Genomic DNA, 23,071 nt, shown 5'->3' on the forward strand with positions numbered 1-23,071 from the left:
CTTAATCACTTCGTGGATCACCTCATGAGGTGGACACGTTATTGAACGACTCTGAATGTGAATAATGTTAAATCAAACGACTACATATCGCGCTTCGTGGAAATACTAGAGAATGATTAGCCTTTAAGTTTCCTTGTATGTAAGTCTTCGTATATATTGACGAAGAGCTCCCGAGTCATATCGACTTCTTAGGTTCTACTGGACCGCGGATACCTAATTTCCAACTCAAGCTCCAAGTATCCTCCGAACCCAACCAAAGATCGACACAAAAGGAACAGCACTTCTGGACCATTTTTTGCATATAGAATTCCCTTCTGAAATGGCTTTCAGAAAAAAAAATTAAAATCCAAAGCGTCAGGCCCAGAAGGCGACCAACGGAAAGTAGGCCTAGTGGGTGGTGGAAAGGGAGACTGAATAGTCCAGGTCCGGGCCCCTCAGCAGACCCTAGGATCCCGTCGAAAGGTCGAATCCTAAAAACTGTCCCCAAAGAAAATGTTCCGACAAAATTGTCCACCTACCGTATGAGCAATTCTGGCCTTGGTGGCTTATGGTCGCCCGCGTTATTTGGTGTCATGTTGGAGACGCGTGTTGATGCGGGGGAAATATCGGGATGTGGAGATGTTTCGCGGGGAAAAGTATGTGGCGCTCAAAAGTACTTGAGTCCTTCGTCCCATTGAAAAGTACTCGTTGAATCCTGTACGACGCTCTTGACCAAGTAATTTCCAAGAAAGAGTAGAGGCAAGACTTTTACATTATCGAAGAAAAGGGTTTCCTAATTAGCTCGGCTCTCAACAGTTCAGCTATCACTCAGTCAACTCACCCTCCCTAAGTATCTGATCGTCCAAAATGCCAGAACAAACTCTCGCCGGCAAAGTAGCCATCGTCAGCGGCTCCTCTTCAGGAATAGGCGCAGCAATCGTACGAGAGCTCTCATCACGCGGCGCCCATACCGTCGTAAACTACCCATTCCCCGATCTACAAGCCGAAGCCGACGAGGTGATTTCATCGCTACAATCACCATCATCCGCAATTACCGTTGAAGCAGATATGTCTCAAGTCGAGTCTGCGCAGAAATTGGTCGACTCCGCAGTAAATAAATGGGGACGTCTCGATATCATCGTCAACTGTGTTGCATTGGCCGTCAACAAGCCCCTGGAAGAACAAACGCTGGAAGACTGGGATCTTCTGGTCAACATCAATGGCCGGGGCACATTCCTCCTTACCAAGGCTGCACTGCCTCATCTCACGAAAGGAAGTGGGCGGATCGTGAATATTGCTAGTATCTCTGCTCGGGGTCCGCCGCCCAATCAGACGATATATGCCGGGACGAAGGGGATGGTTGACTCGTTCACAAAGTGTTGGTAAGCTACGGACTGATATTTCCCCGTGCCCGATTCATCAAGGACATATTGTTGATAAATAATACAGGGCGAAAGAATTGCCTCCGAAATACGGATGTACGGTAAATGCAGTAAGCCCCGGACCGACGCGGACGGAGGGATTTGCTGCGGCTGGTGATGAGCAAATGAAAATCCTCCAGCCGATCATCGACCAAACACCTGTGGGACCCCGGATGGGACAGCCGGATGAGATCGCGTATGCGGTTGGATTCTTGTGTGAAGAGAGAGCGCGGTGGATCAATGGCGCACATATCATTGCCTCCGGTGGACTGTTTATTGATTAATCTACTAGGGAGTCGGTTACTGTCTCTTGCCAATGTATATAAGAATCTCGAAAAATTGGGTTCCCAGGCTCATTGAAACCCATGTTAGATATCATGAGTGAATGGGATTCTCGATTATTGAATGAGTCATGTACATAAGCTCAGGCTTGAACGGATGTGACATTAGTCCGACGGAGTTCGGGCGCAACTCATTCCGTTTGCACGAGGCTGTAAGAGTCATGGAGATGCCTTTTTTTAGCTGTAAATCCCAGTTGTATTATGTTTGAGGACTAGTGTATGATGGATTAGTATAGAAATACGGACCGACAGAAAGATTCTAAGAGACCGAACGGAAACTATTTTCCTTCTTTGTAATCGTTGTTGAGCTGTATGGGATAAGCCCGGGCGAGTTAAATTGTGGATTTGTTTACTATCATACCTCAGCGCAGACCCGCCATCAATGGAATAAGAGGCCAAAAGGAATATTGCAGACTAGCGTGGCGATGTTAGGGGTGCGCCTCATGACCTTGGCCGTTCGCCTCTCGTGGCGGAGCGCTTCTTAATGTATAGGGTGCCAGACGGCGGCTATGTAGAGCCTCACCCAGCTTAAACTAACAAACGAACAAACAAACCATATTCGGAATAGACCCGGAATAAACAAGAAACCTGTGAGATGTCTATTCAGCATTTTACACTCAAGGATATATTACTTCATGTATTGATACCGTACAGTGTAAACGGTAGAAACAAAGGTAAACAAGTCAAACATGAGCTAGTGCCTCGAGGATTAGGCAACGTGTCACTTTATAGGGGCACTTAGGTTCAAACCAACATCTCCGATCATAAAAAGGTCGCGGTCATTGTTCCAATCGTGGTACTCGGAGCAGGGGTCTCTATGTCTATGGACCACCCATTTATAACAACTTCCGTCATGATAGCAGGCATGGTCTTATAAACCGAATTTTTATCTTTGATCCAGTAGGTGCTGATCGTTCCATTCGGCCAAGGTATGTCTATAAAAACACCTAAAGGTTCTGAAGCTGTAGCCGAAGGAGTTGGGTCCAGTTTCGGTTGTAGCCAAAGCAGTAATATAACACTCGACGCAAAGGAACCGACAAAGTTAAAGGTCGTTGAAAGCGTTGGATATGCAGCACGGAATCGTATCTGGGCGCGCACGACTCGACCTGCAAGATGTCGCAAGGAGAAGTATCTGCCATGCAGCGACGTAAACAGGAGGACAAAGATGCTCGTTAGAAGGACGACGCTTAGTAGTACTGTCAGATTATGCGAGACAACCAGGAGCGGAAGCTCATGTACGTCGACGCTGGAGAGAGCTTAGCTAATTAATTTGATTGGCTTTTTTTGATGAAAATGCTTAGTTTCAAACTTACGTATTCACGTCATTAATTGTCTCGGGCATCATGGAAGATTATCCTTCATGAGTTAAGAAACTAGGACTCAGGTCGCGAAGAGAAACAGGTTGTAAATTTTCGAAGTGGAATATCGAGGTACATCAGGTAAGTTGAAATTACGGGAAAATACACTACGATATCTATCGTGGCTATTCGGTGTACTTTTACGAACTAATACAGACCCCACGAGACAAGGATACCCAAATTTGGCAGCAGGCTCGTGTTGTAATACGCGGCGCTCCACTAGATCGATGAGCGTAAGTAGTGAGGCATTGAGCCTCACCCATACGGGATCCACAACAGCCGCCCTTGGATCTGACAGCCAGTGCATATTTGGGCATAACTGACTATGTTGCCTGTGTTGAAAAAAGAATAAGACAGGGTTGCGCCTCGCCGCAGGGTCAAGGTGGGCTGTGGAGCGCCGGATGCGGGTCATTGGGAAGCCGAAGGGTAGCAAACGGAGAAGAACTGTAAATAAACAAATAATTGAGTTGCCTCGCATCCAACACCATGTTTCATGACAGATATGCCATAGACAGGGCTTAGTAGCACGGCTTTGCCAGTATTCCAGCAGACTCAGGATTGACTCCGCCAATTGACTCCGCCAGAGCACTGCCCGTATAGAGGATCAGAAGGATGCCAAGCAGAAAAGTCGGATGTAGGCAGATTCATTAAAACCAACAACTCTGGGGAAGTAATTTAGTTGGGGGCGAATTGTGAGGCGGAGTTGGGGAGTGAAGGAAGCGAAGAAAGAGAATAGAGAATGGCCAAGCCTTGGGAGATTCCTAAAAAGGCCCAAGTTGCGAACTGACAAACTGGCAGGGAAGCCTCGATCGGCATGTTCCTGTGGCTGGTGCGGATGCGCTCCTTCCGTTGAGGATGTAAAGTGTGGCGCATGGTGTGGCGCATGCGCGCAACTTCGCGTCAATAGCCTACGAATCACCTGCCGTTCGCGGTCAGAAGATGCGCAATCATTGGAGAAAGAGAGGCTATGCCCGGTGGATCGCCAGGAACAAATAATACTAAATCAGCTTCGTCCGAGTGGATTGGGCTGTGTAGGCTTGAGACCGTGTACATCACCACCGCTGCGCCTCAACCCAACCAAGAACGGGTTTACGGAAGCAGACACCTTGACATAGTAATAAATACCTACCACTTTTCTCCCGACTTAGTTTAGAAATCTCTTCACAAGACACTAAAAGACAACCCCAAAACCAAAGTCGCCTCCACCACCAAAAACTCTAGAAATCTAGACTCCCCCAGTGGCTCACAACGCTTATCCGGTGGCGAACCCCCCCTATCACAATCTCTCCGCCTCCGCCGCCTCTCTCACTTTAAACTCCGCCAACCTCCCCCCGAACTTCGACTTCTTCCAACACTACATCTTTACTCCTACAAAGCATAATCATATCAGACGCCATGGCTCAAACATCTCCTCCCCAGTCTCTGGCTGCATCTCCCTCTTTCCAACAAACCCGCTCTTCGCGGTCATCATCGCGGCCTTCGCTCTCAATTGATCTCTCCAACCTCCCCGCGCTCTCCCAGCCAACACCTCCCTCCAACACACTATTGATCACCGACCTAAACGACCTCGTCCTATTCCAACCCAACTCCCTGGACGCAATCCGCAACCAAATCCTGGTCCTCGCCGCACTAAACTCCTTCTCACCGCTCCCCTCCCTCCGCCGCATCGTCTGCTCCTTTTACTCCGAAGAAGCCGCAATCACCGTGCGAAAGTCCCTCGAGGGCAACAGACTTCTCGGTCGAAAGATCACCCCCCGCATCTACTTTGGTGAATACACCCCGCTCATCAGCCAGGAGGGTCCCAAACTTCTGCAAGCCCCGCAAGCCGACAAGCTCTTCTTTATTTCCCCGCCACCCAGCCCTCCCGCCGGATGGGTGATGCGCAACGAGGAGCCGCCCAACAAGGAAGTGCACGCCAGTGATCTCGCCAACGCCCTCTCCATGCTCAGAACGGACCAACCGGCCGAGCCGGAGTCTTTCGGCGCCGTCGACCCCGCTACACCCGTCTCTATGACTTCCGAAAAGCGCACCGGTAGCTGGCCTCTGGCTGGCTCGCAACAGCGCAGCCGCAGCAGCACTATCATCTTTCACCCCGAGGACCACGGCAACAGCCCCAACCTCCCGGCAGTGATGGTCGAGGATGTCAGCCTGGACCTGGATGATGATGTCGACATGGATGGGGACTTGAGTCCCATCGATATGTCGGTCAAGAAGATGCCACCGAAGACTTCTCGTCCGCCCATGGAGCTGATGATGGAGTAAAAACAAGGCGCGCATTGCATTGTCGTTTATTTTGCTTTTCTTGGCGCATTTCTAGCGAAGGGGCTCCTGCTTTTGTTCTTGTCCATAGCTCATCCACTCATCAAGTGGCATTCTCTCATCGGCGTTGGAAATGTTTGTAGGCTTGGCAGCATTGTCTCGGCAGGGATTTCGTTTTACTATCTTCTTAACATCTTAAGCGTCAAAAATGAGGCTTTCATCTGTCATAATATGAATATCACACTACTATGATAACGTCTATTTTATTAACTTCCTCGTAAATTGTTTGAAGTTTGTTTGTATTGGTTTCGCCCATGTTTTCAAGGGCTGACTGAATGTCGAATTTACAGTATGCTGACCTAGGATAGATAGTGCCGAAATGACCAAATAACTAGTATATAAGAAACCGAGTTCTGCAGTCCGCCAATGCTCAATTAAATGATAGTATAAATTCATCAAGACTTTAAGGCGAGGGCTCGGCCTTGATCTTTGCATCCTTGATCTTTGCATCCTTGGCCTTCTGTTCCTCAAGGGTAGGCTTTCTCGCCCAAACACGGTTCCTAGTAACGAATTAGCACGGAAACCTCGCAGAAATCCATCAGGTACAGGAACAGGAGGTAAAAACATACGCAGGCTCATAAGCGTGAATGTGCGGGTTCTTCAGCTCAGTGCGAATCTTAGCAAGGAAGAGCTGAACTTCCTCCTTGGACCAGGGCTCGGGAATACCGTGGTGAGTGAGAAGCCACATGGCCCATCCCTCCAGAGCGGTGTTCCAGTGAGCAAATTGAAGGTGACCAGCCTCCTTCAACAACTTGTCCTTGGCCCAGGGTCCGAGCGGAATCTTGTACTTGACTTCGTGGACATCGACGAATCCGGCCTTCTCGATTTGGCTGCGCATCAGTTCGTGGGTTCGGAGGGATCGGTCTCCCGCTCGTTCGGAACATCCGATGAACATGTCGCCCCATCCGTAGAGCTCGTGGCTTGGTTTCAAGCTGCCGTCGTCGCTGTAGACGCGCACGTCTAGTTCCATTTGCTCGATCCAACCACCGGGCTCGAGGGCGCTGTTGGTGAAAAAAGAGAATAGGTCAGGTCTCTTTTCTTGTTCAAGTTTCTAACGTGTTTGGAAATATTTGGAATTCAAACTTACTCGTAGGCTTGTTTGTACACCTTCTCCCAGCCAGCAGGATCGAATGCACCGTACATCAGACGCATATGGATAAAGTCGAAAGGCTCTCTCCATGTCCACTCACGGAGAATATCATCGACCTCGAAAACACAGTTCGGGGGCATCCATGTGACAGGTGGGGGGAACATGTCCACGCCACGAACGGTAGCTGTGGGGTAGAGGTCGGCAACATCACTGAGTGATTTGTTAGAGCTTCTCTCCCGAAAATGAGCTAGTTTTATACATACATTGCCCAGCTGCCTTGGCCAGTTCCAATGTCTAGAATGTTCTGTGTTCATCATGAGTACGATTTTCAAGCCAGGACTTGCTGGTCTTGCTGGACAGGATTTACCTTTGGCGAATTGCCGATAGGAGCGCGAAAAAAGTGGGTTTGGCTCATTGTGATCTAACACCAGAAATACCATATGACTAGGTTTGTTAGCCACTTCACTCCTTGCTGCGTGGACAAGAGAGAGATGCCGCTTACCCGATCTCAAAGGCTTCGAATTGCTGCTCGTCAGAGGGGCCCCTAGTTTTGGTTAATTTAGGCCAAATGAATATTGATATTTCACGACTAACCAGTAATCGTCGTCCTTAATAGCTTGATATCTATCATTCTGGTTAGTTTTGAGGTAGAGATCGGGACTGGAAGGGTACCAACCTGCGCCCGTTTTCGAGGCGACCCTTTGCGATTGTGGACGCAAGAGAGGTGGTCTCCCTGCATGATGACAGTTAGAAGGCAAGCTATCGACCTTATTTTACAGAGAAAGATATACTAACGATGCGAAATCTTGTGGCTCGGTGTGATAGTTGGAGTTCATGGCATAAAAATCGGGGTCCTGGGGTGGCCGTGAGAAAAGCGCCCTCCTTCAGACTTGGCCGGTACGACTTACCACCGCAATGGGGTCCATTTTCTCGATAGGTTTCTCACTCATCGTTGCGGTTGATCGTGAAAGAGCTGGAGGTTGAAGCTGTAGCTCTGGACGGTGAAGAAAAATTGGGAAAGGGGGGGGCTTCGGTGGGAAGGGGTGGGGTTGACAGACGGCGACGGGACTCCCCGTGTCCGCTCGAACCGTTTAACAAACAACTCAAGTCGAAGCTCGAGTCCGCCCGAATCAAGTCGATATTCCACTCCAACGAATCAAAAGTACGAAGTGAATGGGCCCAGGCCATTCAGGAAGGTGATGTGCCCCGGTTGAACCAAGCTGGCCCCACCGACTTGACCCACAACACAACATGATTGTTTGGCAGGGTGCTTTTGCTTTTTTGGCTGCTTTGACACCCCCCAGCCCCAGCCCGCTTTGTAGCCTTGCAGAATATTGTCAGTGGGGCATTCCAAGACTCTGATTGTGTATGGTGGAAGAGTAGCCAGAAAAAGCCAAATCTCCTGCCGTGGGCCAGTGACAGACTACCATCCCTGCATCGTCTGCAAAAACTCCACACGGGGAAGTGCATGGCGTGAGCCGGAGTTGCTGCACGCTCATGCCTCGAACTGCATTGGCTGTGGAGCCTTCACAGGTGCTGCTTATGCACGCTAAGCAGTACTTGGGAACAGATCAGCCACTGCCTCGGAATTGTCCTCCATATTGGATGATTCGGTGCCCGTATCTGCACAAGAGGAGAGCACACGAACCAAAAAGACAATCGGCCAGCGCATGCGCAGTGTCAAAGCATCTAATCTAATGAACCCATGCCCAGTGCATATCTTTATCGAAAGCTCGCTATAACATCTGGTTGAATCATTCAAATAACAGGAAGTGGTCGTGACCACGGTATTGGATGGTGGTCGGTTCAGGTCCGTTCGATTCGTCATTCCACCATTACCATGGCTAGCCCTGGAACCATTTTGGAATTGCCAGACCAAACCACCCCCCTGGTACCTGAATCCCCAGACGAGTCATGGTTTGTCGATCAGAACTCCACTATTTTTGGCCATGTGCAACCTTGATTTTATAGCCCCCACCCTTCTAGATGCCTTCGCCCGGCATGCATCGACAGAATCAGGCTGCACTGCGATCGGACGGAGAACATGATCGAGAACCTGGCGATGACCCCGAAATCCCCTGCCTCGCTTCCCCTGGGACAACGCTTGTTTCGGACCCAGAATACCGCCCTTTGCTCTTTGGATTGGCGGATCCAATGCGCTGGTTGACGGTCGTCGACTTCTGGGGCGCTTTGGGAAAGGCGATGAACCTGACGTGCAAGCGAGACTTGCAAATTCATTGATGAGTAAGAACACCTCAATGTATTATGGACTTGGGATGCTCTAGATAAAGTTGGCAAAGAAGGTCGTCAAGCTCCTTGGCAAACCATGTCAGAAAATGCGCGGGGTTTCTGCTGTTTCCCATGTAGGGTCAATGCAAGTCTGCTCGAGAATCAAACAGACTTGCCTATTACTTGCTAATGCTATAATAATGCCGATAAAGATTGATATGACTAGATATGAAGCTATGGATATTGTATTTACAAAGTGCGCCTGGTAACCTTACTCAGCTATGAATAGGTTGAGGTCTATCATAGGACCACCCTTCAAACATCTTCATCGTTTCATATGGTATGTCAGGGGACATTCCCATATAAAAACCCTTTTTATACGGCAAGTCTCGCATCATTTTCCCTTGAGTAATGGAGTCCCAATCACATCTGAATGAAATTGGGAAATCACCGAAGTCTGCTTCGAAAGTACACCCTGAAAATTGTCGGAGAAAATAGTGTGGCGGGCTCGCGAGCTCTGCCCCTGTCCGTGATGATGGGGAAGCTCCGCGATTGAGTAGCATGTCTTTGATTCTCGTGTCCTCCCAGTATATCTTGGCTCGCGTCTGGCCTTTTGTCGCCCAGTCTAGTGCAGTCCAACCATGTCCATCGGGGGCATTCACATCGACCTCCGTTATATCAAGGAGGCATTTAACGGTATCAGCATGCATGTTCATGGCAGCTAAATGGAGCGGGGTCATGAAGTCCAATCTTTGAGTAGCTTCGAATTTTACCCCAGCTTCAACCAGCAACGGTATAATGTCTGTTTTCCCGTCGCGCGCAGCTACTACGGCAGCTGAAGAGCCAAGGGACTGCTCCGGCCACCTTTGGGCATGCACCGATAGCAATAATTTCACCATATCCACCTGGCCCCCTCTTATTGCCCACACCAGGGGAGCCCAGCCAGGGTCAGACCAGAGCGGGTCTCGTCGTGTGGTTCTTTCCAGAAGGAACTGCACAGTATCGTATTGTCCATTCTCGGCGGCATAAGATAGGGCGGACTGGGAGTCATCATTGTCAGTTTCAATAAATGAATCTCGATTGACTGAGCTCTTGGTTACCTTTTCGCAATCCCTTTCTTTCTCTGCCCATTTCAAACGTTTTTCCTCCGATCTCGAAAGTTTCTTGAATGCAGGTTTCGGGGAATGAAGAGATATGCTGCTATCAAGAAGAAGCTCCACCAAGGGCAAATATCCACATGTCGCTGCCCAAGATAACGGAGTTCGTCCTCCCACGTCCGTTAATTCAAGTTGGGCATCATATTGGAGAAGGAGATATAATATCTCCTTATAATTTGTACTTGCTGACCACAATGTAGATGTTAAATTGGGCTGGATCAAAGGTGTCCCGTGTTCGTCCTCGGAAAAAGGGACGCCATCTCTTATCCCTCTTTCTTTCTTCATCCAAATTGAGGAGCCGACAATATCGACCTCGAAATAAACGACCAACGGACAGTGGATATTACATTTAGGATCTTGCACCTCTTTCCTAAACATATTTTGGCGACCCAAATCACGACTCTCACCCGCAAGTTGAGGCGATCCTGCCCAATGTAGCGGCGTCCACCTCATGAGGTCGTCGCTGGTATTTGGATTGGCCCCTGCAGCCAAAAGCAGCCGGGCAACACCCACAAACCCTTGTTCGGCAGCAACTGAGAGTGGGGTCCGGGATCTCGGACATTTGATGTTCACATCGATGTCTTCTATACCCAGGAGCAGCCTGGTCACGTCTTCATCTCCCCGGATGGCCGACCAAAGGAGTGGACTCCAACGATTGCGATGTGAAGGACGTGAAGGATTTGGGCTGAGTCGCAAGGTTGGACTTTTAGTGCTGCTGGCGGAGATCTGTATAAGCCGTTGTATGGTATGAGCATGTCCCATCTGAGCGGCATAGGACAACACTGCATGCGCCCCATCCCGCCGTATTTCGCATTCATACAATAGACCATTGAAAGCCTCGTAAAAGAATCGGCAGGTGCGGATAATGTTATTGAAATACTTTTGCGAGTCCAGTTCAGCGACAATTTGCTGTATCAATTCGTTGGGGTAGTGTGAGCAGCGACATCGTGCTTTATTCAGCAGAAAGCTAGCTAATAACAAAATCTAGCGAAATATTGTGAACGTACATACCTCTACTTTATCAAAATCGCAAGGGAGATAGAGGCATTAAATGAGACTAAGGTATGGCTAAGGCTCCCACACACAGCCACCGCCACAATCCGCGCCAGCTCATTATTCCACGCAAGCTTCATTTCAAATAGTGGTGCTAGTTCGGCCATCGAAAGCTAACTCTCCAAAGAGAACAAGGAGTAAAGTTGGTGACCAGTTTCGGGACATACTGTATGTAACATTCAAGTTGAACGTAGGTTGAATCGCCACATCGATGGTGAAACTTGAATCTTATAGTCCGATATATTAGTATTTTTTTGACCATTTGACAAAGTATTGACAGTAATTTCGTGCATTGAGAAAACGTGATTTCAAGAGAAGTCAGGCATGGCAAAGCAATAGGTAGAAACCCCATAGGATAACTACTCCAACAAAAAGTGGAGGCCCAACCAGTTACAGCAAATTCGAATCGTGATGAAAATAAATTATTGAACGTCTAAACAAACAGGCTCCTGATTCGGAGAGTGACGCATTAATTATTTCTCCGGGCATTGGAGCGTGTCTTGGATATTGGGGTCCAAATTCCAGGGACGTGTGGTCGCCGTATCAAAATATTGTGGTGGAATTTCCGTCACCCCACAGTCAGACGGGTATTATGTAATCAACTCCACCCCTTACGCCTTCTTGGACATTGAAAGCAACGCCTTTGTTTAATATGTCGGTATTTCAAGTTGCAGTCCCTATAAAGTATTGAATCCCATCCGACTGATTTGATTCTTCTGACAGGCTCGCGCTCTCTAGGACCCGTCTATTAACATGAACTATGCTGATTCATCGGTGTCTTCTCCCCTATTCCCATCCTCATCTTCGACACGAAGTCATGCCAGCGCTCACTCGGTTGCGTCTCAGGCTACCGAGTAGTATCCCAGTGACCTATCAACACACCAAAGCCACACATTTCCGAACAAAACAAGATGCTGTTCCTCGTGGTACATCTCCGAAACCGATGGCTCGAAAACTTCAGAGACCCATTGCATCACTATTTGATTGGTTTTCACACTCTCAAAGCCGACGACCATATATTACCCAACTGTGCCTTACGCCGCTGATATTCTGCCTGGGTGACTTTTCAGCACAAATGATAGGAGATGATGATTTCGACTATTATCGCTCGCTACGGAGTGTCATCATCGGTTTTGTCATCGCGATTCCGAGTCACGAATGGTTCCTGTTCTTAGGGCGACGGTTCAATTACAGCTCCCCCTCTCTGTCTTTGGGGGCGAAGGTAGCTGCCAACCAAGCCTTTTACACCCCGATGTTCAATGTCTATTTTTTTCGCCGCCCATGGACTCCTCGCCGGGGAGGGGCTTTGGGGTGCAATTGAAAGAGTGAAAGAAAAAGCATCTATAAGCATCCCCAGGAGCTTTCTATTTTGGCCTTTGGTGACGGCATTCAACTTTTCATATATCAAACCACAGTCTCGATCGATTGTGACATCGATATTCTCTGTTTTTTGGCAATCATACCTAAGTTGGTTGAATAGTTCTGCTGGGAAGGGAATGGGAAAGCCCACCTGCAATTCTGGGTCATATGTGTAATTTCCGTGGAAGGTTTAGATCGTCACATGCTCATATCTGACGACAACTAACAAGACGCTGGTCTTGTTATCATATATCCCCGGATACATATTCATAGCGTCTTCTTAGATGGAATTTTATGAAAGCTAATGTTGAATGCAAGCGTAGCGGCATGTATAATAGGCAAAGGGACGCCCATCGAAACCAATTGTAACCTTACTGGCACCGTGACAGAAATCTCTATTGCGTCGACTCGTTTCGCAAGATGATGAATGTGCATTTCAAGGTTGGTCTCGACTTTGATGCCCTTAAGGTTCCATGTATGGTGAGACAGCCCTTGAGGCAATTTCCCACCCATCGACAACCTTGAACACCTTTCTGACGTACGGAAAGGGTAGACTGCCCTAGCACGTCGAGTCAAATTATAGGACCAAGCCTCTGAGGAGCACTAATTTCTATGCACTTTGCAGTAATCGTGATCTTCGGTATCATGTATGTTCTGTAATACTATTACCAGGCTGTATCTTAATATCTTAGTAAGAATACTTGGACTAGAATAAATCCCATAGCACTTCTTTAATTGACTTAATCAGTAATACCCTAAGTTTTAGTAGATACTGCTGTTGTAAAGCAAGCTCGCTGGACCTTGTTTTGTAATGGTATCTGTACTCCCAAAAGCTAAATAGCAGGAGTCAAATCCTCCAATTTTCCGATTCAATGAAGGCTTGCCCCCTCAATCTGATCGGTTCCGTTTGCACTGCAGAGCCAACCCACACGATCCTTGGTGTACACCTCAACCCTTGGCTTCAATTTAGTTTCATGGAGATTGAAATCATCCACTGTTCCAGTACGTAGGATACTGTGTCCCGGGAACGCTTCGCTGATGCGATACATGAGGGTACCACACGAAGAACAGAAGCAATTTGTCATTGCTTTGCCGGAGGTGATTGTTTTCGACTGCCGAAAATGTTTGAGGATTTCCTGGCCCCGTAAATGTTTTAGATACGTGTCTGCAATGATAAAATTGGTTGCAAACATAGATGCGGTGATTTTATGGCAGTCTGTGCAGTGGCATATAAATGTGTCAACAAGTCCAGGACCATGTGTTGGCTGAGGATTGTCCGTGACATTAGCGTGAGATAGAACAAGAACAACAAGAACAGCAGTAGCAACAACAACAACAACACGAAGAAGAAGAAGACGACGAAGACTAGGGACACACTCACAAATGCCAACTGCACAGCTCCACAGTAGCAGGTGGCAGTTGCCTGGTCTTCTGTCGACCAGCCATCATCGGCACTCCCGGCAAGCGGAATAAATGGTTCAGTTTTATCAAATTTTGCAAACATGGTATGGTTTCTCTTTGGTTGCCGCAGCCAGCTTTCTAGATTCAGTTGCCACCGATCAAAGTAAGGGTGGATGGGTTGGGACTGGAACTTCTGATTTATATCCGAGTTCCCGCCCATATGAAGATCTATTGATTGATAATCCGGCAATCCCGTCGTGAGTGCTGACCAATAGAATAACCAGGAGTATAATGAATCAATTGGATTATGTAGTTAGAACATTCTTAAACAGATTCCTGCAGAGTTCTTGCCGGGCCTCCCACCAACCTAGGTTCAACGGAGGGCCCCCATTCTAAAGGATAGGACAATAAGTAATTGTTCCATGTGCACTCCCTGAGCTAGGAAAAGTAAATTATTTTGCTTTGGTTGAAGCAAATGGAATAACTTATTTGCGGTGAAAAACTTCACATTTGCACAGCGCTCGAGGCATGTCGCCACCCACGACTGTTTTCTCTTTTCTGTAGCTTCTATATTATTAAAAGTGAAGATATTTACCGTTCAATTTCTAATTTGGAGTTTTCTTGATAGCCATACAGATATGGCCTCGACGTAGGATCCAAAGTGGGCTCCGTCAAGCTCTGCGTAGGTGTTAAATCAGCACCGAAATCATTTTTCCCTCCCGCTGGCATCCCACCGGTATCCCACCAAAGAAAATCTGGAAAGCTTTAAAGAATGTTCAATCAAAGCAAATAGCGCAGAGGTGTTGAATAGCTTCGCACAGTGGTATAAAGAGACCGAAATATCATCGCAGTAATTACTAGGAAATAATAAAAATATAATGGGTGCAGTCTTGTATAGGCGTCATAGTTCGTTCCGTGGGATGCCGGTGGGCGGCCCTTGGGAGGACCGTAATCCTCACCGCAGAGATAATTCTTCAATCATGACTCTCGTACTCCTGTAACCCCTTAATAATTCCTTCTTGGGGATTACTAATCAAAGATAACAAGGCAAAAGTCGGGTATAAAGATCTAGCACGCCACCACGATATTTGGCGAAAATAGCTCAGGAAGAACAATATACCTCCTACTTCATGACTCCTTCCATCCTGATTGTCGGCGCCACTGGCAACACTGGCCGAGCTGTCGCTCAGACACTGTCAAAGTTACTTCAATCAAGCAGGCCTACATTATTGCTCTCACTCGCTCCACCAGCAGTCCAGTGGCTCACGAGCTTGCCAAAACATTGTTAATGGCCCCGACCATCAGATATGTGGGTACCCGGAGGCTGGAAACTATCTCCCGCAAGATTAGTCCTGTATAGTGAGCCGATCCAAATTGCCGGTTATGGGCCCTTCTTATGAGTGGTGTAGTATTCTTGGAAGACTCCGAAGACCGAGGAGAAGCCTAGAATTCCTGTATTAGTGAGTGCCACTTTTGAGACTGGGTACATCGCCCACCCCAGACTGGTAGCTGAATTAAACAGCAGGATGCGAGCATCAGCCAGGCTGCCCTACCACCATCTGCTGGAAGCAAAGTGGGCTGTTCGATCTCGGAGGTTATATCATCTCTGGACTGGAGTGATCGGATCTCGTGTAAGGCGACAGACTCTCGATCGGAAGCATTCATGGTGGAATACCTATCTCAGAGTTCTTTGGGATGATGGAGAGGACAAGAGAATCCAAGATCCACGAAACAACTGGGCACTCCCTTGAATGCTCGTGTGCATGTTTTCCCATTCAGGTTGATCCCTGGATGATCTGGTTGACTCATCTTGCAGTTGGCCTATGACGACGCGACAGACTTCGTGCCGACGCGGAAATGGTGCTTATTGCAGACCCGATGCTGCGTCTGATAGGGCGACATCTACCTATCGGAGATTACACAATCATACGTTGGGTTCTACCGAAATACATATGTCTTCAAGTTTGAATAAGAACTGAGCTCTGCTTATTTAGGAACTCTAACCTAGTATTCGACCCGTATGTACTCCCAGCTTAGACCATCCAGTGGTCGTTGCGAACCCAATAAAAGCAGTTTGAGATTGCGGAAGTGGGTGTGGCCGCATGGCGCTGCGTCAGCTGGGAGTCGCCGATCAGATTCATTGAGCGCGTTTTATTTCTGTTGAGTACTTAGATTACATGTCGTAACATGGCAATACACCGTATCTCCTTTGTCTTTTGTTACTATATGCGTGGCATTAGGACGGTTCTGGTTCCCGAAGGAACGCATACATAGCCATACATCCCAAAGTTAGACTGAATTAGGCTAATAGAATCTTGAAATGAACTGAACTGAATCAAATCCTTGTCAAATCCTTGTAGTTCCTTTCACCCACATTAAATTCTCGCTTAGGTACGGAGTACGCTCACCTGCATAGCTACCCCTCGCGAGCTTTTTCTGCACCCGGCAATTTGCAAGCTCGAACTTCTTGGTTTCTTTTCATTGTTCAAAAACCAACCATTTCCGCTCAGCTGAGACCCTGCCTTTAATACCTGCTGAGCTGCTATGACAGACGAAGAGCAGCATAAAACCTCAACGAGGAGCGCCGCTCGACCTGACAATGTGGAACCCAAAGACGAAAGCGCCGCCAAGGAGGCCCGACTGCTCGATCGCTTCACATGGGCTAACTTCACTTGCACTCAGTCTACTGGCGGCGTGGCCATTCTCCTATCCGAATCCCCCCCATCAATTTCGCGGGCTGCAGACTGCCGGTGTCGTAGTCTTCATCCTCAACCTAGTTTTGTTCGTCCTCTTCACCACAGTCATTATTTGTAGGTTCGTCCAGAGACCTTCCAACTTACGCAAATCCCTCACAAACCCCCCAGAAGCCTACTTCACAGGCTCGCTATGGCTCTCGATGGCGACCATCATCATGTGCATGCAGCGTTTTGGTGCTCCTCACGCCGGTCCTTGGGTCATCGTCGCCATCCGGATTCTCTTCTGGACCTATGCTGCTATCACCCTGGCCTATAACATCGTCATCTTCGTTGTCATGTTTGCCGTTTGTCCCCTCAAGCCTGGAACCATGAGCCCACCAATGTTTCTGATGATCTATAATGCCATGCTGACCGGCACTGTCGCGTCGTCTATTGCAGCATATCAGCCTCTCTCGCAACGAATGGCCATCATCGTTACCGGCATTGCTTTTCAGGGTCTTGGGTGGATCTTGTGCACTATGTTTCTTCCACTCTTCGTGGGCAACATGCTTATCAATGGTCTCGGCCCGGCAAACCAGAGACCCGGACTCTTCATATCCGTAGGTTCATCAGGATACACCATTGTGGCTCTCATTGGGTGCGCCAAGGCGATCCCCGACGGTTACGGATACTTTGCGAAGCACCCTACTGCTTCAGAAACCCTGAACGTCATGGCATTGTGGATAGGTATATTCCTTTGGCTCTTTACATTCTGGCTTTTCGCGATTGCGCTGGTTGCTCAGTTGCCCATTATGATCCCCAAGCGCGTCAATAATATGTTGCAGCCAAAGATGAGTTTCACACTTCCTTGGTGGGCCATTATATTCCCCAATGTTGGCTTCACAATTGCCACGATCCGCATTGGCGAGGAGCTGGAATCGAATGCCATAGCTTGGGTGGCAACGTTCATGACTATACTAGTCTTTGCAGCATGGCTCATGGACTTGTTTCTGCATCTGAAGTCAATATTTCAAAGACGCATCATGTAACAAATGTTGGTGAACAGAAGATATATTCCATGCCATGATACTTTCAATACTTCACACCTGAATTGGGCTAAGTGATCGTTTATGATTTACTATTGCAACGGCGATTAGTGGGTGAGTCCTGCGCGAGGTCGCCCAGGGGAGCATCTATTAATGACAATCCCGGGCTGAGACGATTGAAACTTGAATATGAACTCATTTCAGAATAAACATAATGTCAAACAACTAGAATTCTCATCCGAAACATAATGACATTTCCCCTTTGTTGAAAAGAGAGAAAAGTATCCATTCATCTGCAACTCTACCGGCTCGTGTAGGTTATAACCAGCGTTCTAGGACTCAAGAACCGAAGGGATATCGATACACTTGGGGAATAGCTCGATCGAGCGCTGGCTCCACCATGGGTTCTTCGCGGCGATCGAGATCAAATCTCTTCCCTCCACATCGGAGTATTTCCCCAGGTAATACGCAATATAAATTGTAAAAAAGTGCGTAAAGAAGAACTTTTTGAAGAAATCATCCTGGTTAATTTCGATATTGACAAACTCGATATTGGAGTTCTGAGTGACGTCCTTGCTGCCAAACAGCCCTTTCAGGGTCTGGATCTTATTCTTCGTGTAGTCGTCGGCATTGGAGTCGCAGAAGGTCACAATGGCCTGCTTTTCGGCCGGGTCGGAATAGGCAGCCACTTCGGTGTGGGAGAATTCGTGGAGGAGGTTTCTGTGAGTCGGAACCATCGCGATTTCATTGAAAAACATGGTTGTCTGTTTGAGAAGGGTGACATACCAGTCCGCCGTGCTCAGCAGGACGATACGACTCCCCCCTAAGCTTCTCGGCGATAGCCTCTGCTCGCTTGAGGGTTTCCTCGTGGAACTCGGCTTTCAGAAACTTGACTGAGTCCTCGAGCTCGGATTGGTAGGAGGACTTTGTGATCTTTAACTTGTAGAAGAGATCGAGGAATATCGAGAAGAACTGCTGAACGTGATAGAGGGGGTATTCCCGGTCGGCATGCCTCAGCTTATATTGAATTAGCGAGGTTCCGTGCTCCTGGCACAGAGAGGCAATTTTCCCGCCTCCAGATAGAACAATAAGGTTTCTGTTTCCTGTCATGTTTCGCATGGTATCGAAGAACAGGCATGGCTCGACCGACCAGCCGCTATAGCAGACTATGATGGTCAGCGTGGAGTCGTCTTTCAAGGTGTCTCTGTCGATAAACCAGTCGCTGTCGTAGTCGTTAACAACCTGAACGTGTATTGGGATGTGCTCCGTTAGAAAAAATCCCTTGACGATATCAGACACTACCGAGGAGCATCCCATCCCATAGAAGACAATCCTCTTGAACTGCCCGGACTCGATCTTAACTCGCAGACTGTTGTCCAGTCCATTTAGGTCGTACTCGTGGCCCCATAGTATGCTTTCAAAGAGAGGATCGCCGAGCATCTGCTCGAGACGCTCTAGGCGTGGCTGAATTACTCCTTTATTCTGCGACATGGCTCTGAATGAGAAAAGCTCAAGTCAAGTAACAGCTTTCAAGTAGTATATAACAGGTCAAAATGGTTTATTCCAGGTCTGTAGTTGAAAATATTGCACACGGATATAGCCGTATGGTGATATAGGAGAGAGACGACGAATTCAATTCTCATACATTATATAGGCAAATTTCCACCGCATTATCCTCAACCAGTCGTCATATGCCTTAATAAGAAGGTGCGGGGCAGTAGAAGGGTTTCATCTTTCAGAACAAAAGCTCCAAGCCCAGCGGGGCAAACATGATACTACTGCAATGTTGTCAGCAGCAGGATGCCAACCAGGGAGTTCACATGCGCATATGAATGGTATCTTTGGGAAGATGCAAGGCCTCCTATGCACATCAAAGCCAAGATCTTGATATAGCCCTATGCGCCACTTACGACAAAAAAGTCTCAGAACATGGACCATTTGCACTTCTAGACTTTGCCATCACTCGCACCCTCGAACAATCGGTCTCTACTATCTTGGCTGGACTCGCTATTATGATGATCATGCACCGGGAATCTCACCAATTTCCGAATCTAGCTTCGCGAGCCGTGCCGCCAATTTATCTGGGTGGTATTGTGAAGGGTCTCGTGATGCTAACTGTCGTCAAGCTTGTACTTATCACGCATATTACTATTGCTCTACATCGCTCTTTACCCATATCCAAGAGCTCTGATCCTCACTTGACCACACAAAAACTGCCTCTCACTCTCTATCAAAATTCCTCTAACGAGACCATAGATATTTACCTATGTAAGAGATCAATACATAAATATCCCATGAAAACAACGGCGTATTCTATTATATTACGTCGCAACATCCGAACCCCGCATATCTACCCGCCTATATGAAAGACTAATAGAGACCTCCTATCCTTGTTCTACTTGAAATTCAAGTTGTCAATCGTCGCACCACATTATCTACTTAATAAAGGGGCCAATAGAGAGATATCTCATAAAAATAAAGGCAGTATGCCGTCATATCTAAATCCCGCATACTCCATACCCTACATAAATACTAGCTATCCAGAGCATGGATCGTCCGGCTATCCACGGGGATATCTTTCTGCCTATATGATAGACTAATGTACATTTATCCTTTTGGTCAGCTGTCATGTATATCTACCCATTTAAGGGATCAGAATATATATACCTCATAAAAATAACGTCGTATTCTGTTATACGCCACATCCGAACCCCGCATATTCCCCGCCCGGCGTCTTTTGACGGCAACCCACCACTATTATCCCGGGCCAATCACCCCTGTAGATAGCGATATAGTCTACAGCCTGGCCCGTTCCGCCCGAGCAGCCTGCGGACAGTGCCAACCCCTGCCATGTAACTATGGGGCCACACTATGCCACTCCACTATATTGGTCGGATCACGCTCGGAGACCTTAGTATAGACATAGTCAAACGTCATACCATAGTCTGTTCTACGCCAGAAGCAGCTACATGAGTCATTCCCGCATCTTTCTGTCCCAACTCTGTATTTCACTCTTTTTTTCTCTCCTAGACTCTCAACTAAAGCCAATCTCAAGTCACAGTGAAACTCTCAAACCCGCCATGGAGACTTGCAGGGACCCTGAGGTCAACCAACGGTCTCTAGAGGCGTCCAAGTCGGCTTTGAATTCTCTGCACGATGCGAAGAATTGGGTTCCTTTATTGCAAGAACCGGCATACAAACCTCAACGCATACGCATCGTATGTGTCGGGGCCGGGTATTCTGGTCTGATGACAGCATACGAGGTTAAATATAATAAGGCTCTTGAAGGCTTCATCGATTTTACCATCTATGACAAGAATGAAGACGTTGGTGGAACATGGCTGGAGAATAGATATCCTGGAGTTGCAGTGCGTTTTTCGATGATCGATTCAACAGCCCCATCAACTGACATTCGAGAGTTTAGTGCGATGTTCCCGCGCATATCTACACCTTTCCTTTTGAACCCAACCCGAGCTGGTCTACATTTTACGCTTCAGGCTCCGAGATCTGGTCCTATATAAAGAGAACATCAGATAAATATGGTCTAGATGAACATGTCAAACTTGAATCGAAAGTAGTTCAAGCAACGTGGGACGAGCCTTCGAGTAAGTGGCGTCTCAAGATTCGACAAAACGGTGAAGAAAAGGAAGACGAATGTAACATATTGATCGACGGGTCGGGCTTCTTAAAGTATGAACAAAGCAACCATCGAGGCTCCATAAGTCTAATGTTACTAGTAACTGGAAATGGCCTGATATCGAAGGTCTTCATGATTTCAAAGGGGAGCTTCTTCATACTGCAAATTGGTATGTCTCTGCACACATGTCATTATACGTCATTGTCTAACAAAAGCGTCCAGGAACACTTCTATCGATGTGGCAGGCAAGAAAGTCGCCGTGATTGGCAACGGCGCTTCTGCTATCCAAGTGCTTCCGCAGCTGCAAAAGACCGCGGCTCAATTGACCAACTACATCCGTTCCCCTACATGGATCTTTTCCAATCATGCGGCTGAGCTTACAAAAGACGGAACCAATTTTGCCTTCACCGAAGAAGAAAAGAAGGGGTTTCGTGATAATCCTGCTTCGCTCTTTGAGCTTCGTAAGAAGATCGAGCGCAGGTAAGTCAACGCTTTTCGGCAGCTGCATAATGACTCGGATTCTTTTCCAAACCGTAGTAACTTGGATATAGTGAAGACAAATTCTTCAACGTCTTCTTCAAGGATTCGGCAGCTCAAAAAACTGCTCTTCCGCGAGCACAGGCATCGATGCGAGAGCGGCTCGGGAACGATCAAGAGCTCTGCGACAAGCTAATTCCACATTATGAGCTTGGGTGCCGACGCGCAACGCCGGGCGATGGGTATCTCGAAGCTCTACGTGAGAAAAATGCCAGCGTCAATGTCAACCCAATAGTCCAAGTTACTGAATCTGGAATCCAAACAACCCATGAGCACTCCGAATTCGACATCATCGTCTGCGCAACTGGATTCGATGTTAGTTACCGCCCTCCATGGACTGTGCAAGGGCGGAATGGATATCAACTCAATCTCGCATGGGATGACTCGCCAGAAGCATATTTTGGGATCACAGCGGCCAACATTCCAAATTATTTCATTTTTAATGGTCCCAATAGCCCTGGTAAGCGTCCCCTCTCCAGTATTGAAGGGAAGGTTACTCACAGTTAGCAGTGGGTCATGGCACTCTGCTAGATAATATATTCTGCGTGGCTAAATGGATATTGAGGTGGTGTCGAAAGATGGCGACGGAAGATATTAAGTATATTTTGGATTCTGCTTGGGTAATCGTAAAATATGCTGACGTTTTCATAGGTCAATTTGTGTGAAACAGGAAGCTCTGGATGACTATAACACATATTCTCAAGAATTTCTCAAAGGCATGGTGTGGTCTGGGTCATGCCGAAGTTGGTACAAGAATGGTAAGTCAGACGGGCGCGTTACCGCTCTGTACGCTGGAAGCCGGCTTCATTTTAGAGGTATGACAAGATGAACTCCTAACTATGAAATAAGAAGACCTTCTGTCTGATAATGCAAATAATCTACGACAGAGATTCTGGAAAGTTTTCGGACAGAGGATTTTGATATTGAATATGGATCTGTGAATAGATTTCGCTTCATGGGAAACGGAATGACACTAGGAGAGACAAGAGGAGAAGATTTGTCGTACCGTATGAGAAATTGAGGCCTGCGCTCTAATAATTTGAGAAGTCCGAGAGTGATGGAAACAAGACAGGAAATTCTATCAGCATTACCTAGAACATTGAGTTTTAATGTAAAAGACAATATACCGATTCTCACTTTGGCCCCCAGATCCACTATACCCTCTTTACCTAGAAGAAAGAATATGGAGAGCAGAATAGTGATATTGTCCGAGGTCTCGAACCGATATTGGGAGGGAATGTTTATCTCCTATGTAAGATTCCTTGTTGATGTGAAGAAAATAACATTATTAATGCTGTTGCGGTAAGAATTATAACTTTCATTTTTCCGAAGAAGCAATTCTAGAATACAAGGAAGAATCCAACTTCGACGCAATATTAATCCTACGTATAGAAACCCGGTTCTCGGCGAAAGTTTTTTTCTGTAGAGTTCTCGAAATCACAAAGAAAGTTTTGATTCAACATCTAATA

At 47.4% G+C, this 23,071-nt stretch overlaps 10 protein-coding genes across 10 annotated transcripts; 5 read left to right on the forward strand and 5 right to left on the reverse strand.

Moving 5' to 3' along the window:
- Positions 1 to 846: 846 nt before the first annotated feature.
- On the forward strand, positions 847 to 1,684 carry N7509_010109 (SDR family NAD(P)-dependent oxidoreductase; the record flags this gene model as incomplete). Its single annotated transcript, XM_056634746.1, has 2 exons — positions 847 to 1,361; positions 1,429 to 1,684. 2 exons carry the CDS (start codon positions 847 to 849, stop codon positions 1,682 to 1,684), a joined length of 771 nt encoding a protein of 256 aa, XP_056485366.1.
- An 819-nt stretch (positions 1,685 to 2,503) lies between these two features.
- On the reverse strand, positions 2,504 to 3,083 carry N7509_010110 (uncharacterized protein; the record flags this gene model as incomplete). Its single annotated transcript, XM_056634747.1, has 2 exons — positions 2,504 to 2,987; positions 3,055 to 3,083. The coding sequence occupies 2 exons, from the start codon at positions 3,081 to 3,083 to the stop codon at positions 2,504 to 2,506; spliced, it is 513 nt and encodes a 170-aa protein (XP_056485367.1).
- Positions 3,084 to 4,494: 1,411 nt separating this feature from the next.
- Positions 4,495 to 5,361, forward strand: cbpA (putative calcineurin binding protein; the record flags this gene model as incomplete). The annotated part of the gene is made up of 1 exon (XM_056634748.1): positions 4,495 to 5,361. The coding sequence occupies one exon, from the start codon at positions 4,495 to 4,497 to the stop codon at positions 5,359 to 5,361; it is 867 nt and encodes a 288-aa protein (XP_056485368.1).
- A 460-nt stretch (positions 5,362 to 5,821) lies between these two features.
- N7509_010112 (class I SAM-dependent methyltransferase) lies at positions 5,822 to 7,458 on the reverse strand (the record flags this gene model as incomplete). Its single annotated transcript, XM_056634749.1, has 10 exons — positions 5,822 to 5,918; positions 5,988 to 6,419; positions 6,506 to 6,718; positions 6,772 to 6,802; positions 6,876 to 6,952; positions 7,011 to 7,052; positions 7,103 to 7,132; positions 7,185 to 7,241; positions 7,304 to 7,362; positions 7,417 to 7,458. 10 exons carry the CDS (start codon positions 7,456 to 7,458, stop codon positions 5,822 to 5,824), a joined length of 1,080 nt encoding a protein of 359 aa, XP_056485369.1.
- An 890-nt stretch (positions 7,459 to 8,348) lies between these two features.
- N7509_010113 (uncharacterized protein) lies at positions 8,349 to 8,749 on the forward strand (the record flags this gene model as incomplete). Its single annotated transcript, XM_056634750.1, has 2 exons — positions 8,349 to 8,459; positions 8,495 to 8,749. The coding sequence occupies 2 exons, from the start codon at positions 8,349 to 8,351 to the stop codon at positions 8,747 to 8,749; spliced, it is 366 nt and encodes a 121-aa protein (XP_056485370.1).
- A 263-nt stretch (positions 8,750 to 9,012) lies between these two features.
- On the reverse strand, positions 9,013 to 10,656 carry N7509_010114 (ankyrin repeat domain-containing protein; the record flags this gene model as incomplete). The annotated part of the gene is made up of 1 exon (XM_056634751.1): positions 9,013 to 10,656. One exon carries the CDS (start codon positions 10,654 to 10,656, stop codon positions 9,013 to 9,015), a length of 1,644 nt encoding a protein of 547 aa, XP_056485371.1.
- Positions 10,657 to 13,175: 2,519 nt separating this feature from the next.
- N7509_010115 (GFA family protein) lies at positions 13,176 to 13,810 on the reverse strand (the record flags this gene model as incomplete). Its single annotated transcript, XM_056634752.1, has 2 exons — positions 13,176 to 13,571; positions 13,688 to 13,810. 2 exons carry the CDS (start codon positions 13,808 to 13,810, stop codon positions 13,176 to 13,178), a joined length of 519 nt encoding a protein of 172 aa, XP_056485372.1.
- Positions 13,811 to 16,251: 2,441 nt separating this feature from the next.
- On the forward strand, positions 16,252 to 17,431 carry N7509_010116 (tellurite-resistance/dicarboxylate transporter family protein; the record flags this gene model as incomplete). Its single annotated transcript, XM_056634753.1, has 2 exons — positions 16,252 to 16,488; positions 16,532 to 17,431. The coding sequence occupies 2 exons, from the start codon at positions 16,252 to 16,254 to the stop codon at positions 17,429 to 17,431; spliced, it is 1,137 nt and encodes a 378-aa protein (XP_056485373.1).
- A 329-nt stretch (positions 17,432 to 17,760) lies between these two features.
- On the reverse strand, positions 17,761 to 18,919 carry N7509_010117 (uncharacterized protein; the record flags this gene model as incomplete). Its single annotated transcript, XM_056634754.1, has 2 exons — positions 17,761 to 18,084; positions 18,215 to 18,919. 2 exons carry the CDS (start codon positions 18,917 to 18,919, stop codon positions 17,761 to 17,763), a joined length of 1,029 nt encoding a protein of 342 aa, XP_056485374.1.
- A 1,589-nt stretch (positions 18,920 to 20,508) lies between these two features.
- On the forward strand, positions 20,509 to 22,623 carry N7509_010118 (flavin-containing monooxygenase; the record flags this gene model as incomplete). Its single annotated transcript, XM_056634755.1, is given in 8 exon segments — positions 20,509 to 20,796; positions 20,853 to 21,118; positions 21,166 to 21,234; positions 21,288 to 21,545; positions 21,617 to 22,094; positions 22,106 to 22,261; positions 22,273 to 22,417; positions 22,490 to 22,623. 8 exon segments carry the CDS (start codon positions 20,509 to 20,511, stop codon positions 22,621 to 22,623), a joined length of 1,794 nt encoding a protein of 597 aa, XP_056485375.1.
- Positions 22,624 to 23,071: the final 448 nt, after the last annotated feature.

This window comes from Penicillium cosmopolitanum, assembly GCF_028827165.1.
Source record: "Penicillium cosmopolitanum strain IBT 29677 chromosome Unknown utg000009l:1.0-9042332.0:1.0-9050551.0, whole genome shotgun sequence".
In the NCBI taxonomy this organism is placed as follows: domain Eukaryota; kingdom Fungi; phylum Ascomycota; class Eurotiomycetes; order Eurotiales; family Aspergillaceae; genus Penicillium; species Penicillium cosmopolitanum.